The 18,077-nt window shown below is 40.9% G+C and overlaps 1 protein-coding gene across 3 annotated transcripts in view; it reads left to right on the top strand.

Annotated features, from left to right (window-relative positions):
* Positions 1-167: 167 nt before the first annotated feature.
* Positions 168-18,077, top strand: part of MMAA (methylmalonic aciduria (cobalamin deficiency) cblA type) — a 38,988-nt gene continuing 21,078 nt past the window's right edge. For 2 of the 3 annotated variants that reach the window (XM_015558893.1, XM_006755951.2), the window contains exons 1-4: positions 168-196; positions 8,192-8,691; positions 12,481-12,603; positions 15,956-16,126. In XM_015558893.1, coding sequence (XP_015414379.1) covers positions 8,250-8,691; positions 12,481-12,603; positions 15,956-16,126 — 736 coding nt within the window. In that variant the 5' untranslated portion in view covers positions 168-196; positions 8,192-8,249. Of the gene's footprint in view, positions 197-1,479; positions 1,570-8,191; positions 8,692-12,480; positions 12,604-15,955; positions 16,127-18,077 lie in introns of those variants that run through there. The other variant, XM_015558892.1, reaches the window with a different exon arrangement.

Below are 18,077 nucleotides of genomic sequence, written 5' to 3'. Positions count from 1 at the left end.
TACACGTCCCCGCCACGCGCCGGAATCCCGCGGCCACGTCCGCCGGGACCTGGCCACGCCCCGAGCTGCCACTCGGCTCCCTGGAGCCCGGCAGTGGGCGCTGCGCCTGCGCGCCGCGGAGAGCACGGGGCGGGGCGAACCCGGTCGGCGGAAGGGGCGGGGCCGGGGCGGGGCTGCACTTCCCTGGCCTTGGTGGGTGAGTATGGGGCGGGGGTTGTGCGCGGCCGGAGCCAGTCCGCCGGGGGTGCCCAGTCGACTTCGGGGGCGCCCCCTGGAGGATCTGGGGTGGGGGAAGGAAGAGAAGAATATCGCATGGGGTGTGCGGGATGTGTGGACGGGCAGGCGTCGGCAAGATGGGCGCAAAGGGAGGGTTCCCTGTTTGTTTCTCCTTAAGGACGAGCTCTGAGAACAGTGCGAGTGCATCACCTGGGGCAGGTTTGTGAGCTCACCGTGGTGCACAGTAGGGCTCGCCCCTTGCCGCTGCCCAAGCCGGCGAATGGTTCACCAGTGCATGGGCCCATGAAAAGCACGGTAGTCCAGTGTAACTACTGCCAGAGGTAAAATTAAAACGCATCTTGTATGAAGGGAAATCCAGGATGTAACAGGGTTTAAACAGCTCCTAGGTATCAAATACTGTACCCGCGGGCCCAGCCTCTTCCAGCAAGCATACTGTATGCAGATAATTGGCGTTTCTCATTAGAGATCGAAAGACAACCTGTGCCAAATGATATTTCTTTAAAACCTTTCTTAAGCGTTGTGCCCTAGTACACTACTTTTCGAAAACAAAATTCAAGAAAGGCTATTGTATCTTTTCCAAGTTGATGGAAAACCAAACGTTTCCTGAAGGTCTGTGCAGGTTCTAAATCATTTTGGGGTCGTCCAGGATGCCCAGAATATTCTTCTATGTAGTAAGCACTTCACATCATTTTTTTGTTCAACGCAATAAGAATTAAAAAGAAAAACAGAAACAGTTCAGTTCTCTGAAGGCTTGTATTCTATTGGAGACAAAATAAACATGTGAAAAGTTACATGACCGTAAGAGAAGGTAGTCATGGTTTGAGATATTCAGAGTTGTCTGAAGAAAACCTGTGCCTGCCCTGGAAAGTGGTGGTGAGTGCCTGAATCATTTGCCTCTCAGCTGATTGTTGCCATGTGGGGACAATCCCCAACACAGGCTGAAGTATATATTTCTATGTAATTAAACAATTTTTAAAAATGTTATTGGCAGTCATTTTACTCACATCTCCTCTATGAGCCAGGAACAGTCAGTTTGTGACTTCTGCAGATTATCACCAGAGTCTTCAGAAATAATTGGTATTGAAAGAGGAAAAAATTCCTGTTAACGGATGATCAGGTGAGGATTTAAGAAAACAGTGGGATTTAAGCTGGGTCAGACAGGAGAGGTGTCTTAGAGGGGGAGGACATAAAAGGTGAGTAACATCTGAGCTGGGAAAGTCAACAGAGATAATGAGTAAACTTTCCTTGGAAGAGGTCTGAGAAAGCAAGTACAATAACTGGGAGAAAACTGGTTTGGGAAACTCCACAGTGCCAGGCTGGACTTTATTCCGGGTCAGCGGTTCTCACATTTGAACATACATCAGAGTCATCTGGAAGGCTTATGAAAGAGATTGCTGGCCCCCACCTGGAGAATTTCCGATTGAGAAAGTCTGGGGTGGGGCCTGAGAATTTCCCTTTCTCATCAGTTCTCAGTTGGTGCAGATGCTACTGGTCTGGGACCACACTTTGAGAATCACTGTCCTAGGGTGTGGGGAACTGCTGGAGGAATTTGATGTGGATAAGATCAATCGCATTTATGGTTCAATATGAATCTTACTGTGAAGCCCAAGACTGGAGAGAGAGAGAGAGAGAGAGAGAGAGAAGAGAGAGAAAGAAAGAAGAAGGAGGAGGAGGAGGAGGAGGGGGAGGGGAGGAAGAAAGTAGTTCTTGGCCCAAGAGTCATTAGTTGTATTCTTAGAGCTTTACTTTGACAAGCACATTTGTCCCCTCAGCAGCCAGATCCCCATCACATCCCCTCCTGCCTGAGGGGGAGGAGGGGCAGGGGAGGGGAGGAGAGGAGGTTCCTTACAGTTAATTAGCACCTGTTTGCTGCCAGGCCCTCCGCCAGGCTCTCTCATGCACACTATTTCATGTGATACTCACTGTGACCTTGATGTGTTGGTCTTAATATTTTCATATGGAGAGTGGTAGAGGTTGCCCAGGTCTCATAGCGAGGCTAATCTAGGAGCTCCCTAAGACTAGTTCAGATTTGGACTAAGGTAGTAGCAGTAGAAACGAAAATATTGAATGGTGATGGAATTTAGAAAGATAGAGACTTCCCAAGTCGATTGAAATGTAAAAGTAAAAATTGGGAAAAGTGATAAAGGTAAAGTGGACAGGGAACTTGAGAATGTTCCCTGCATGAATTCAGTGTGTGTTCTGTGTTACTCTTATATAACAGTGACCTATTTAAAAGTTGCTTGTTTAAAAAGTCATCCTGCTCTACCAAAATATCCCGAAATTATTTGAAAAGGAGAAAGTAAAGCCTTCTTTGAGCCTTCTTTGGGGATGGTGGGAGATGCTGAATAGATTAATGCACCTGACAGCTTATCTTCAAATCAGAAGTGATTAGCATTGAGAAATGGAAACACATGGTCTAACACTGCATTGACTGCGTGAACTGTGCTGTGCCTCGGACACTGACCTAATGTATTGGTTTTGGAAATCCTGTATGCTCTTACTTGCCAGAGTAGTTATTGAAATTGAAAATATTCATTGGATCAATTTCAAGACAAATATCCCAAGTCAGACTGGCTGCTGCTGAGCAAATTTTTAATGAAGGAAAATATCCATATATTGAAGCCATACTTTAAAAAGAAAGTTCTTAGAATAAATATATATTTACTTTAAAATCTAGAAAAAGTGTATGTATTCAAATATCGATGGACTGAATTATTAAGGTAATGGAGTTATTGACCCGTACAAAATTATAGCATACGTTCATTCGTTTATTCAGTGAGCAATAAAGTTTGATGTGGATACAAAGATAACTCATAGTCTAGGCAAGACTGATTTTAAAAAATGATCACAAAACAGTGTGATCATTGCTATACTGGAGGGATGTGACCGGTATGGGGTGACAGGAGTGACAACTGAAGGGGCGCAGAGAGGAGCCCAGGGAACTGTTGTAGATCAGTGCCAGTATGGAAGGTGAGTTAATAATGGCTGTAGTAGATTGGGGTTTTCATTAAGGGTGTTCCCATTGGTAGGTTGCAATCTACATTTAAAAAGTAGAGTAGAAAAAAGACAAGGTGTGTCACATGTAATAGGGGTATGTGAAGTTTTGTGAAACTTGTTTCAGTTATATGACTCTCTGTTGACTGATGAGTGTATTTCTCGCTATGGACTGTGGTCAAGGTTTAAAAGCCATTATAGTAGAGAAATGTGGGAATGAGTTTGGAGAGAAGGGAATGGATATAAAAGATATTTGGGGGGAGAACAAATGTGAATCTTAAAATGCTGCTATCCATGTGAACCCTCCTGTAGGGGAGAGGATGCACTTAGCAACCTATTTCATTATTTTTGCCCACTTGATGTTTTCCATTGTGTATTAACACATTGACATTCTGGTTTATTAGGAATGGCAGAGCTTTGAGGTATCTTACTGAATGTTGTAAATGCTACAGAATTTCTCTTGTATTTCGGTAGTGCTCAGCTTAAAATCATAGATAGGATGAAACTGTATTCCCAGGAATCCTGGAAATTCATTGGAACAGATTGATTTGATTATTGGCCAAGTTCTTTGGTTTGTTCCCATAAGGAAGTAGGAATAGATGCTTAGTTACACAAGCAGGTGGGAAGTCGTCCTCCCTACCTCTATGATTTTGCCACTCCAGTAGACTTAGTTTGTTGTGCCTGTGACATCCATATAAGCCTAGAAAATTGCTCATACAGGCTGGATTATATTGGCTTTTAAAAAAATGTATAGACTCTTTTAAAGTCTGATTGGCTAAATTAATTGGTTCATATATGTTATGCTCTTAGTTATCAGGTGTGAATTATTCTTCATGGAGCAAAAAACATTAAACAGTTTTTAGGAACTTGGTCTGTTCTGTCACCTAATACATTATTGGGATCTCCTACGATAAGGTTTACACAGAAAACGTAAACAGCCTGCCACCATCATCCCATATTCAAAGGTAAAGGGTTATTTGGTGTTCCTTTGATGTGACGTGCCACCACTCCTCTTTTTATACAGTAACCTAGAGTTGAAGCCCATAGTTTTTCTCCCAAGTTCTGCCACTAGTTGAGAGGCCTTGGTCAGTCAGTGTGAACAGAATCTCATCTGAGTTGTGAGGATTAGCTGAGGAAATGCATGCACAATGTCTCACACATAATAAACATTCAATAAAAGGCAGCAGCTGCTGCTCTGCCATTCAGATGGTCCACAGATTTTGGGGCACCAAGAGATTTGAAGGTATAAAAACCTAGAACTATGTACACCTGGATAGCTTTTTGGTTTGGGCAAAAGAATGGAGTAAACTGGTATCATCCTCAGGAAAGATTAGCAGAGCCCCTGTGCATGACATGCAAATTGGTGAAGCATTCCATATTTTCAGGGCTGTACAGTAGGTCCTAGGGTTACGTCAGAGATCAGTTCCTATGGTGCGACGTAACGCGATTTTCGTCGTAAGTCAGAGCCCACCTACATAAGCACCTAGTCACTCACATGGAGCACATACACAGCAGTAATGAAGTGAAACAGCAAAAACAATTTAAAAGAAAGATAACGATTCCTGACCTTTACTTGTAAATAAATAATAAAAAACATAAAGCACATATGTACATACGTCGATATGACGAAACTTTTTTTTATATATAAATAAATGGGAGATGGCGACATAACCATGAAAGGACGCACATCGAGTCCGACGTAACCCAAGGACTGTCTGTAACGTTAAACTTTTTTTAAAAAAATTGTATCATCCTTTTTCTGTCTCTTTTCACTTAAAGATCTTTTAAGATTTGTGTTGGCATCAAAGGGCAGAGAACTTTACAATCCCAAACTATGATAAACTCTGCAGTATAAACCATAAACTTGCCAGATGATTGACATGGATTTTTCTGAGAAAGACTGCAATTAAATAGTAAGAAATCACTATTTTAAATGTTAGAGCAATCTATATACTATTCATTAGATGATTTTTATTTGTTTCATTTACGTAGGGAATGTTATTTGCTTCCATTAGCGTAAGTGGGCATATTTTCACCTAGTAAAGCTCTTGTTATTGGGCTTTATTCCTTATAAACTTGTCTTTCTGTTTTGGAAAATTAATGTGAAAGATACCTTGATTCAAAACAGGGAATGTAGATAGTGGAATATTTTTAGTCAAGATTCTCAGGTTAAGATTATTACTCAAACTTTTCTTTGTAGTAAAGTAGTTCAACATAAAGTAGATAGAGTATCCATTCATGAACCTTTAACAAAAATTATTAACCAATTACCATGTGCCAAGCATTGTGCTTCTAAGGAAATTAAGAAGAAGATGTTGTCCTTTCTCTGGGAGGATCATCAGCTGGGTGGAGGGGATGAGATTTGGTGAGAGAGATCTATAAATAGATAAATTAGAACACAAGAAGACAGATACGCTACCTGAGATGTGAGTAAAGGCTTTGGAGCATTGATGGCCTAGGTAAGGTGGGGGAAGAGTATTTTAGGAGAGGTGATATTTGAACTAAGTAGGAATTTGGCAGGCAAGAAAGTGGAAGATATACATTCCCGGACACCTATTTTTGTTGTAGTGTATAGGGGTGTGTGTGTGTGTGTTTAAAATCTACCATGGTTTAAAATGGTTACTAGCCATTAAGGTGATGATTCTGATAGAACCTCTGTGCATAGAAACATAGCTAAAACATGATTATCACTTTTTTCACTTTGCACATAGTTCTTTTTACTAGGTGTTTGAGTATATAGGCTAATTTATATCTAATTTAGAAAATGTCATAAATATACATTGATTGTAATACTGGTACTCACAATAACTGGTTAAATTAGAAACTCATCACATTTGATTTTCATATAATGAAGAAATATAAATGCAGAATGAAGGAAGTTATAAGTGATGGCAAAGATAAAAATTAAGTCATGAATAGTTACTAAATATTTCTCATTAAAATTATAAAAATTCTAAATTTTGTCTTAAAGAGAGTTTTATTAAACACTAGGAGCCCAGTGCACGATTTGAAATCATGCGGTGCTGCCCACCCTTGAGTCGCCTGTCTGGCCCTGCCTCCCTCTCCGGCCCTTGAAGCAGCCGTGGCCGCTGCTGAGCCCCTGCCGCGTCCCCCCAGTGCTGTGCGCACAATCTCCTCCTGTCCGATCGACCTGTTATGGCGTCCTGGTTAATTAGCATATTTCTCTATTTTATATATACATAGATAGATAGATAGATAGATAGATAGAAAGAAAGATAGACAGATAGATAGATAGATTGCAACTGTATTTTGTTTGTTTTAAATGTCCTTTTCAGTGTTTGTGTCAAGGGTAGTAATGAATGTTTTAAAATTGTTTTTAGAAACATTTTTATACATTTTAAATACATTATCCCTTTAGAATAAGACTAATTTTGTACAAACAGAAGATGTTACTTTTTCTCCCACCCAAACAGAAAAATGATGAGCAGTTTTTGTTCTAATAAACAAACTTAAAACATTTATTTCTTTTCCTAATAGAATGTTATTTAGCTAAAATTATTTTTGTGTTGATTGGCCTTGAAATACAATTTAGAGGTACTTTGGAGTAATAAAATAATTTATTTCATTGTGCTCTGAGGTACTTGAAAACCAAAATTTTCAAATAATCATAAACCCAAACTCGGTAGACAATATGTAAGTTTTTGTTTGCCGCTGCAAACTTGGTCTATGGCCTAATTTTTTACTGAAGTTTTGTAAATTGGTATAATAATAATAAAAGCTAACATTTATTGAGCTCTTACTGTGTGCTAGGCACTGTTCCAGGCTTTTTACAGGAACTCATTCCATTCTCACAGCCATCTATTCTCTTCCTTTTCTCTTACCAGAAAGTGGAGGCACAGAGTGGTTAAGATGCCCACGGTCATAATAGCTTAAGTGGCAGAGACTCGGCGTTACTGAGGTTCATGACCTCTGTATTTTCCTGACTCTCCGCAGACTGAGCTTTCATTGTCTAATACAGTCTGAAGTAGAGAAGGTCAGTAAATTTAAGTAAAGGATCCTCAACTAACCCCATAGTGGTTCAACCTTTATTGTGCTTACGTAAAGAGATTCTGATTCGTGGGGCTGAGAACGTGCCTTTTAAATAAGCACCCAGGCGGTTCTGACTGTACTTTGAGACACACCGATCTGGTTGGAATACAGTCCTCACAGCTCATTTCACATGAAGGCTTGTTGTCATTTGTGTGTGTATGTTAGGCCATTCTTGCAAATATCTGTGTTCCAGCATGAGTCTATTAAATACATACTCTATCTAAATTTATACCTCAGGTGCCTTCACTACTAGTCACATATATTGTGTGGAGACTAGCCATCATCAGAGGGATTTTTTTAAAGAAAACATTTTGGCTCTGGCTGGTGTGGCTTGGTTCAGCATTGTCCCGTGCTTCAAAGTCACCACTTAGATTCCCTGGCAGGGCACATGCCCACATTGCAAGTTCCATCCCAGTAAGGGGATGTTTCTTTCTCACATCGATGTTTCTCTCCTTCTGCCTTCTCTCTCTCTCTAAAAAGCAAACAAACAAATAAAAAAAATTTAAAAAATATATTGAATGAGCTTCAGAATAGGGTTTGATCTGAGAAAATTGTTAAGGTGAATGTAAGATCTGTAGTCAGAAGAAAATAAGCATGACGTAAAATTTCTGCCCTACTGTTTTTGTGTGTGTGAATTTGTTTTCTGTTTAGAAGAAAACATGTATGTACATTGGCCTTCACCGTAGAGCAGTAGTTCCATGATTTGGGTTATTCAGAATATTCACTGTAGGCAAGGAGGGGTCTTCTCTCTTAAGTTTGGCAAGAAACTTTAACCCATTGGTACTGCCAAGAACCCTGATTATGTGTGTTTTAGAATATAGCAAAAAACACTAAGCCTTGTAGTTTTACTACTTCAGCATCTTAATTGTATGTTGAACTGGCAAAAATATGTTGTTGTTGTTGTTTTTAGGGTGTTACAAAGCACATTGAGCCAAAAACGTCCGGTGTTTTCTTCAGCTACAAACAAAATGAACATCCCAGTGCTGCTCCATCCTCACCAGTGCTTCCTGAAAGGCCTTTTGCGAACACCTTTCCGACGTTACCACTTCATCTTGCACTCTAGAACTCATCTTGGATTAGGAGGCCCATGTGCTCGGCCATGTGATTCTCTTAGACTTCCTTGTACAAAGTGGATGCTGCTGTCCAATGGTTTAAAGAGACAGTTATGTGTACAAACAACCTTAAAGGAACATACAGAAGGACTTTCTGATAAAGAACAAAGACTTGTGGATAAACTTTATACTGGTCTAATCCAAGGGCAAAGGGCCTGCTTAGCAGAGGCCATAACTCTTATAGAATCAACTAACCACAGGAAAAAAGAGCTGGCCCAGGTGCTCCTTCAGAAAGTGTTGGTCTACCACAAAGAACAAGAACAATTAAATAAAGGAAAACCACGGGCATTTCGAGTGGGTCAGTCTTTTCTTTTCTTAATCTGTCCAGGAAATACTTTTCTAAGTTTTCTCTTTAAAAAAAAAAAAGTCTAAATAATTGGTGTTCTAATGGGGATTTTTGTTCTTTTCAGAATTTTGTTAGGATTTTTTTTTTTGTCTAAAGTTTTACATATGTCTCCTTTTTCCCCACTTGACCCCCACACCCCCTGTAGCCATTCCCACCCTTGGCAAGCCCCCACTGCCCCAGTGTCTATGTCCATTGGTTTTGCTAATATGCATGCATACAAGTCTTTTGATTGAGGAACATAGGGTTGCATATATCCTTTCTGATTGGTGTTTCTGTTTTCTTGGGATATATTCCTAGAAGTGGGATTACTGGGTCAAATGAAAGTTCCATTTTTATTTTTTTGAGGAAACTCCATACTGTTCTCCACAGTGGCTGCACCAGTCTGCATTCCCACCAGCAGTGAAGGAGGGTTCCTTTTTCTCCACATCCTCTCCAGCACTTGTTGTTTGTTGTTTTGTTGATGATAGCCATTCTGACAAGTGTGAGATGGTATCTCGTTGTTTTGATGTTAGGAATTTTAAATATTTTTTCACTGTAAATATTAGTCTTGGTATATTGAAAAAAGGATTTCTGGCCATTTGAACCAGGCTCTGTATTTTAAAAGAATGACATAAGGCCCCGGCCAGGTGGCTCAGTTGGTTGGAGCATCATCGCATACACCGAAAGGTCGTGGATTCGATTTCCAGTCAGGGCATATACCCAGGTTGCAGTTTTGATCCCCAGTCAGGGTGAGTAGGGGAGGCAACCAATTGATGTCTCTCTCACACATCAGTGTTTCTCTTTCTCTCTTAAAAAGAATGATACAAGTTTTCTATTGGCAAGAATTTTGTTATGTCTCCCAGACAGAAATATGAACAGGAAGAACTGTTATCTAGTTTATTTCTTTGTCTCGGTAGTCCTTCAGCTTACTAGCCTAGAGTGAATTCCCAATTTTTGTGGTTATATCAATTATAATCATCCTTGTCACATTTTAATTCTACTTCTTGGCTGTTTCATTAGTCTTTCTAGAGGCAAGTCTCACTTCTCTCTACGCTTTTGTTAGAGTTTCTGGGAGTAGTTTGCCTCCAAAGCACAACCATCTATTACCAAAATGTATTTTATTTATTTTTATTTTATTTTAAAATATATTTTATTGAACTTTCACAGAGAGGAAGAGAGAGAGATAGAGAGCCAGAAACATCGATGAGAGAGAAACATCGATCAGCTGCCTCCTGCACATCCCCTACTGGGGATGTGCCTGCAACCCAGGTACATGCCCTTGACCGGAATCGAACCTGGGACCTTTCAGTCCGCAGGCCGATGCTCTATCCACTGAGCCAAACCGGTTTTGGCCAAAATGTATTTTAAAGGGGAGATCATATTTATTTGCTGTCTAAAAATATTAAATGTTCACTTGATTTCTTGAATAGTTGACTTGTTTCTGTAATTGCATATAAGCTTGTTGTATTTTTGAAATTATGCATTTTAAAAACAGTTTAGATATGTTTAATCATTAGGAATTAAGCAAGTCAGTTTTGGGTGGCATAAGAGCTGTTCATGATGGCAAACTAGGTGATTCCAACCAACCTCTCACTAAAAACAATTCACAGTGGTGGGCAAAGTGCAGGGATTTTGTGAGGAGTGAGTAAGTATACTTAAAAATTGACTGACATTACACTTTTATGTTTCAGTTTATTGGTGATATGGGGACTAAAACCTTTTAATTTTTAGGGTAACAGGGCATAAATGCTTTAAAGATAATTTTAAAAAGAGTGTTACTTTTCACACATCTTACATCTTATTCTTCTGCCCTCACTGAGAATACTACACAGGGTGTTAATAATCTTTATGCAGACAAACTAGCAAACTCCCAAAGAAGTTTTAGTGCTGACAAAGTATTTATCTCTTAGGCTTTAAAGAGTCTTTGAAGAAAAAATGTCCCAGAAATATGTGGTGTTAACCAGTAAGCACACATGACTGGCAGCTCGCCATTTCTCAGTGCCTTTTGGGTTCTTCCATTTTGCTCTTATGAGGCCGGATAAACCTGTGTCTTTGTTGCAGTTACTTTATTCCCATTATAAATAAAAGCAACAAATGTTTATTGAGCACCCATAGAGAGCTTTAAGACAGAGACCTGCCCTGAACCAAGCATACTATGTATGCCATACATACTTTTGAATATAGTTACAATTAAATGCTTATGTGTTATATACTTTATTGGACACCCACTTATATATCTTTTACTTTATGCCATGAGCTGTTTTAAACATATTGTCAATACTAACTCATCTAATCCTTATAACAACCTGAAGAGACAGGTGCTGTTATATCCATTTTATTGCAGCACATCCTTATGTACGGAAGGGTTAAGTGACTTACCCAAGATTACATAGCTCATCAAAGGCAGAACTAGAAAGAGAACTGGCGAGTGGCTCCTGAGTTTGTGCCCTTACCTGCCATGCTTTACTCACTCTCCAAGTAGGGGAATTTACCTTCTCTCTCCCTCTCTCTCACCCTCCCTTCCACCCTCCTTCCCATCCTTCCTTTTATTCAGTAAATATGTAGTTTTATTTAAGTGTAGTTGATTTATAATCTTATAGTAGTTATATTGGTTTCAGTGTAGTGATTCAACAATTTTATACCTTACAGTGTGAGCACCCCACTAATTCTAGTAATCATCTGTCATCGTGTAAACTTATCACAATATTAATGGCTGTAATTCCCCTTTCCCTTTTCACTCATTCCCCCATCCTCTCCCCTCTGGCAACCATCCCTTCGGTCTCTGTTTCTATGAGTCTGTTTTGTTTGTTTGTTTTTTAGTTTTGCGTGTTTTTTTGTTGTACTTTTTAAAAAAATTCCACATATAAATGAAACCAGTTTGTCTTTTTCTGCCTGACGTATTTCACTTAGCATAGTACCCTCTGCCTTTCTTAAGACAAATAATTATTTTCAGGATTCAGTTTATATTATACTAGAGGCCCAGTGCACAAAATCCATACACTGGGGGGGGGGGGTCCGTTAGCCCGGCCTGTGCCCTCTTGCAGTTCGGGAGCCCTCAGGGGAGGTCCGACTGATGGCTTAGGCCTGCTCCCTGCCAGCGTTGGACATCCTTAGCACTGCCGTGGAGGCCGGAGAGGCTCCTGCCACCACCGCTGCGATCACCAGCTGTGAGCTCAGCTTCTGGTGCACTGACCACCAGGGGGCAGCTCCTGTGTTGAGCGTCTGCCTCCTGGTGGTCAGTGTGCGTCTTTCTGCCGTTCGGTCATATTGGCCTATTATTATATAGGATTCTTTGAATTATGGGCGAGATGGGAAAAATTTATAAGTAGAAAATTATTTTCTCAATCACTAGCAATTCCTAGAGTACTGAGTTATTTTTTCTAATGAGAAGATAAAGTGTACAGAATATGGGTAGGTGTAATAACTACTGATCATGATGAGAGATAGGCAGATGTTGTAGAAGTTCAGCACATTAATAACATAGGTGATGAAGTCTGTCCCAAAGATCTACATTATAGTAAAAAGGAGATCACATTTTGTAATTTTAAAAACCGAATTTGGGGCACGTAGGGAATTCAGAATGGTTTCCTTCCTATATCTCTATTACTTAGGAACTAGATAGATAAATGGATTTTGTTTACTGCTTTCGGAAATGTTAAAATACAATAATGTTTTAATAAATTAGGAGACACAGAAGGAAGTTAACATTTTAATAGAAATCATCATTTATTTTATTAAATCAGAAGATCTCTTTCACTGTAGGGTTGTCTGGGCCCCCTGGTGCCGGAAAATCAACCTTTATAGAATATTTTGGAAAGATGCTTACTGAGAGAGGGCACAAATTATCTGTGCTGGCTGTGGACCCTTCTTCTTGTACCAGTGGTGGTGAGTATTGCCAACTCTTCTTAAATTGCAGAGCAGGGGCTTGGGGGGCTCCCTGTTACAAGTTAGTGGGAATTGGCACAGTCAGGTGACTTCTACCCTCGAGCTGAGTTTGGCCTCGCTGAAGGAAGGGAGTTCTGGGGGTGAGGTGGAGGCTGAAGGAGGTATTGGGCTCTACAGCCAAGGTTAGGCCAGGAGTGGCCTGGGTACTTAGAGAACTAGGAGAACACTGCCCCAAGTTGAAGTAAATTAGAAACAAATTTCATCTCTTTGTTTATCACTCCTGAGGCTAGGCCCCTCTTCCCTCCTGTTTTTCTTAGTTGCATCAGCTTCTACACAATTCAGAAAATGGGTCCTTCCTCGTTCGTTATTTTCCTCTTATTGTTGTAACATCTCTTAAGCTTACACACACACACACACACACACACACACACACAGACCTTATAGCTTTATAGCTTGTCACCTGTTTACATGACATGTTCAGTTGAACAGAAAGCTCTTAGAGGGCCCATTAGTATCCCACTGCCCCACTACAGCACTTAGCATAGTCCACTGCTCACGGTGCTCACTCAGCAATTACTTACTGATTCGAGGTCATGCAGTCACTCAGTTTAATTTGCAGCTCATCAGAGAAAATGAATAAAGGTAGTTCCCCAAAGGATCATTTAAGGAAAACATAAAGCGTTCTATACCAATAGGAAAGGTTTTTCTTCTCTTACCCTCTATATGATTTAAGCCTCTCACATTACAGTTATCCATTGAACAAGTATCTCAGTGCCTACTATAGGTGAGGAATTGTGCAAGGAAGTACTGTATCGTCTAACAGTGAATAAGACACAGTTCTCCTGGCCTTATGGAGCTTTATTTCTTATGAGAGAAACACAGGCCATTACAAACTAGTGTGTGTTGTGAATGGGGAAGTATCGCGTGCTTTGTGTGGAATTGTTTTCTTTGCATTCTGTGGGTTTAAGGCTAAAAAGTAAAGAGGATATAATTGTATTTCTGGGGCTTTAGATTAATAGAGAGGTTGACAACAATTCATGTTACCACCCATTGAGAAATCTGGCTGAGAACATTCACAGTTTTTGATTCACTATAATAAAAGATTAATTATAAAATAAAATTTATGTTTACAAGGTTCAAGATAAAATTTATATCAATGTAGTGTCTTCTTTATAGTCTAAGAACTTTTTTAAAGGTATATACCTGCATGAAGGTTGTGACAAGTAAAAACATCTCTAGGTATTGCCAAATTTCCCCTGGGGCAAAATCACCCCCAGTTGAGAGCCATAAACATAATGTTAAGATAACAGTAAAGAAACCACCCTGGCTGGAATGCAAGGTTGGTTTGTGGCCTAGTGGAAGTTGAAATTGGACTTTCCATGTCGAGCTGAAGAATCTGGATTTGAACTCTAATCCAGGGGTAGGGAATGTCCGGCTCGCATACAGCCCGCAAAATCATTTGGTCTGGTTCTGCCAAGGTATTAGGGGTGGGTTAGTTAAATGTTTGACCAAATATAGTAGGCTAATTTTTAATGGGTTTAGCTCAGTGGATACAGCGTTGGCCTGTGGACTGAAGGGTCCCAGGTTCGGTTCGGGTCAAGGGCATGTACCTTGGTTGCAGGCGCATCCCCAGCGGGAGGTGTGCAGGAGGCAGCTGATTGATATTTCTCTCTCATCGATGTTTCTAACACTCTATCCCTCTCCCTTCCTCTCTGTAAAAAATCAATAAAATATATATTTAAAAAAAAGAAAATAATAGCTTGGGGCAGTACTAGCAGAAATGGTGACATAAAATAGTCTGATCCAAGTTGCATAGCTATGTGGCTCCTGACCTTTCTCAAACCCAAAATGAGGGTCCCTTTCCCAGGTAAAACAAAATATAGACGTTGAAAGAAAAAAATAAACAGAGATACACAGCATACTATAAATACAGATTTCTACCTCATTACTACAATAGTATATACATTTGAAAAATAGCATTACATTAAGGTTTGAGAAGCAAACCTTGTGCTTTGCATTCACAGATGTCCTGCAGTAGCTTTGAGACCTTCCTAAGGGCCTGCACCCAACAGTTTTGGATTCACTGGCAAAGACAATTACATGGGAGAGTAATTTCATAATGTGGAGCTCAGTGTGCTGGGATCTACAGGATAGTGATTTCAGGTATAGCTTTGGCAGATTGTTGACTTACAGAGAGGATTTCATGCAGAAAATTACTTTAGAAAGAAGTTTCAAGTGCAGTAAATAAGGTAGTTGAGACATGTGGTGAGTATGTGCTCCAGAATTAGAACCTATGAGAACTCTACACTGGGGCCATAAGGGAAAAGATCATGTTTTTAAGCAAGCTCTCAGTGTTTAGCATCAACTTTATGTGGGAAAGTTAGCTCTTGGGCAGAGTGAAAATGGAAATTCAGGTTAGAACAGCACTACATTCTCAGATGTTAATATGTGGCTAAAAGAAAGATGTTCAAGGTGATTTCCGTAGTTCCAGAGCTTTCCGTTCTGCAGAATTTGCAAATATTGATGTTTGCCAGAATACTGCAGTAAATCACCATAGGAATTAAATTAATTGCCTACTGTGAACAAGCATTCAGCATACAAATATGTAAGACGTGCTCCTGTGGGCGGGAGCTGACGTTACAGCCAGGCCTCTCCACCTTGGCACTGACATTCCTGGTGTCAGCAGCTATCCTGCATGTTGCAGGATGCTTAGCAATATCCTGGTCTCTACCCACCTGGTGCCACCAGCACCCTAACCCCCAGTTGTGACAAGTAAAAACATCTCTAGGTATTGCCAAATTTCCTCTGGGGCAAAATCACCCCCAGTTGAGAGCCATAAACATAATGTTAAGATAACAGTAAAGAAACCACCCTGGCTGGAATGCAAGGTTGGTTTGTGGCCTAGTGGAAGTTGAAATTGGACTTTCCATGTCGAGCTGAAGAATCTGGATTTGAACTCTAGTGCAGGGGTAGGGAATGTCCGGCTCGCATACAGCCCGCAAAATCATTTGGTCTGGTTCTGCCAAGGTATTAGGGGTGGGTTAGTTAAATGTTTGACCAAATATAGTAGGCTAATTTTTAAGTTGATAATTTTATATGGCCCTTGAATGATGTTATAAATATCCAAATGGCCCTGGGCAGAAAAAAGGTTCCCTATCTCTGCTCTAGTATGTGGGAAGCCATTTTAGGTTTTGAGGGGCTCAAAATGCTAAAAAAAATTACTTGGGGAGCATTGTATACACTATGTGGGGGAAAAGCTCAATGATATGAAATACAACTTGAGTTTTGGGGATAAATGTCATAAAACATTTGACTCATTGATCACTGGCCCATGATTGTAACTGTGTTTTAGGATCACTCTTGGGGGATAAAACCCGAATGACTGAGTTATCAAGAGATATGAATGCATACATCAGACCATCTCCTACTAGAGGAACCTTGGGAGGTGTGACAAGGACTACAAATGAAGCTATTTTGTTGTGTGAAGGAGGGGGATATGACATCATTCTTATTGAAACTGTAGGTGAGTGTGATTTTCTGCTTCCTAACAAAATACTGTCCCAATGAACTCTATAAAGATGAGTGACAACTAATTTCAGTGGTTATTTAACAGATATTTACTAAGAGCATAATTAAATTCAAGATGTCTCAGACTGTATAGAGATATGAATATATAGGCTATAATCCTGCCCTTAGAGAGAAGAAAACTAAGCCATGTATCTGGATAACTGTTGCACAGGTGATGGGTTATGAGTGTCAGAGGAGACTTGTAAGTGTCAGGATGACCTACGGAAACGGTACTTTAACATGACACCTATTTTGTTTAAGCACATTTCAGAGGTCTGCAATGTCCACTAACCAAATTATTATAGTTGGGTGCCTGTTGAATACAGGGCCATGGCTACTTCATTTTTATATCACTATCGCACAATTTTATGTGGTGAAAATACTGAAATAGAAACCCAAGAAATTAACATTCTTGTGGAGAGACCATCTGTTATATTACTGTGTGATAAACGTTGGTGACACAACCTGATTCAGATTTGGGGTATCAAGGAAGACTTCCAAGAGGAGGTGACAGTTGAACTCAGTCTTGAAGGAAGAATTGGAGTTACATAAAGTATGGGCTAACGGGCATTTGCAAAGACAGAAGAGCCAGGGAATGTGGCCCATTCAGAGGACGGAAGTGTGCTCGGGATGCGTAGAGCCGCGAGCATGAAGACTGGATGTGAATAGAGATGGGGCTGGAGGCTAGGAACTCTACCAACTGAGGCTGGATGGAGGGGAAGTTGCCCTAGTGGTAACAGGAGAATCCAGGGAGAAGAGGACCATAAAAACCAAGTGTATGCCCGGTCGCTGTGGCTCAGTAGTTGAGCATCGGACCATGAACCAGGAGGTCACGGTTCAATTCCCGGTCAGGGCACATGCCTGGGCTGTAGGATCGATCCCCAGTGGCGGGGGGAGGGGGCGTGCAGGGGGCAACCAATCATTGTTTCTCTCTCATCAATGTTTCTATCTACCTCTCTCCCTTCCTCTCTCTAAAATCAATAAAAATATATTTTAAAAAACCCCAAAACCTCAGAGTTGAATTTGGCTGCTTGTCTTTGAGACTCAAAATAACTGTGATTCAAATGAGAAAGAGGTGTATTTCTTTTGCAAATAAAAGAAGCTTGGAGACAGGTGTCCTGAGCAGATATGGGGGCTCTACTGTGCCCTCAAATCCCCATTCTTAGCACTTAGTTCCCAAGGTTGCTCACGGTTCAAAGATGGCTGATGAAGCACTACCTGTCACATCCATGTTCCAAGTGGAAGGAGAAGGGGGAATAAGGAAGGGAGAAGGCAGGCAGAAGAGTGTACACCTTTCCTGGAAACCCCATCTAATGACTTGCTTCTGCTCGTTAATCACCTGTAGCTGAAAGGGGCGCTGGAGAATATGGTCTCTCACCAGGTCCATGGTCTCCTAGTAACACTGGGGCCAGGAAGTAGGGAAGAATAAATGCTGACTGGGCAACTGCAAGTCTGCCACACTGAGGAAAGAGAGAGTGTTGAGAGGGGTTTAATGGAGCGGGGGATGTGGAAGTCCGCTGTAAGTGGATTGAGATTAATGTGAAGTATTTGGATGAAGACAATGAGCATGTATTGCAGTGGTTCAAATTAAGCTCTAAAGAGAAGGTGGGAAATCTGGTGATGATTGGAGGAGGTTGAGAGATTTGGTCTGTTTTTTTGTTTGGTTTGGTTTTCAGATGAGAAAGACTTGAGTACAGTTCACATGATGTGCTGAGGGACAAGAGCCTGCAGACACAGGCGAGGGTAGAGGCAAAGCAGAGCGGCCCAGCGGAGGGCAGAACAGAGGGTCCCATCAGCCAGTGCTTATCACTCTGGGACTGGAGAGGAGGCAGGAGGCAGAGCTTGTTTCACATACGCTTATTTGTGGAGGGGGAGAGGGAGCAGCTGGAGGGCAGAGGGAGAAGCTG

This window comes from Myotis davidii, unplaced genomic scaffold (genome assembly GCF_000327345.1).
Source record: "Myotis davidii unplaced genomic scaffold, ASM32734v1 scaffold151, whole genome shotgun sequence".
NCBI lineage: Eukaryota > Metazoa > Chordata > Mammalia > Chiroptera > Vespertilionidae > Myotis > Myotis davidii.
This window is presented reverse-complemented; position numbering and strand designations above follow the sequence as displayed.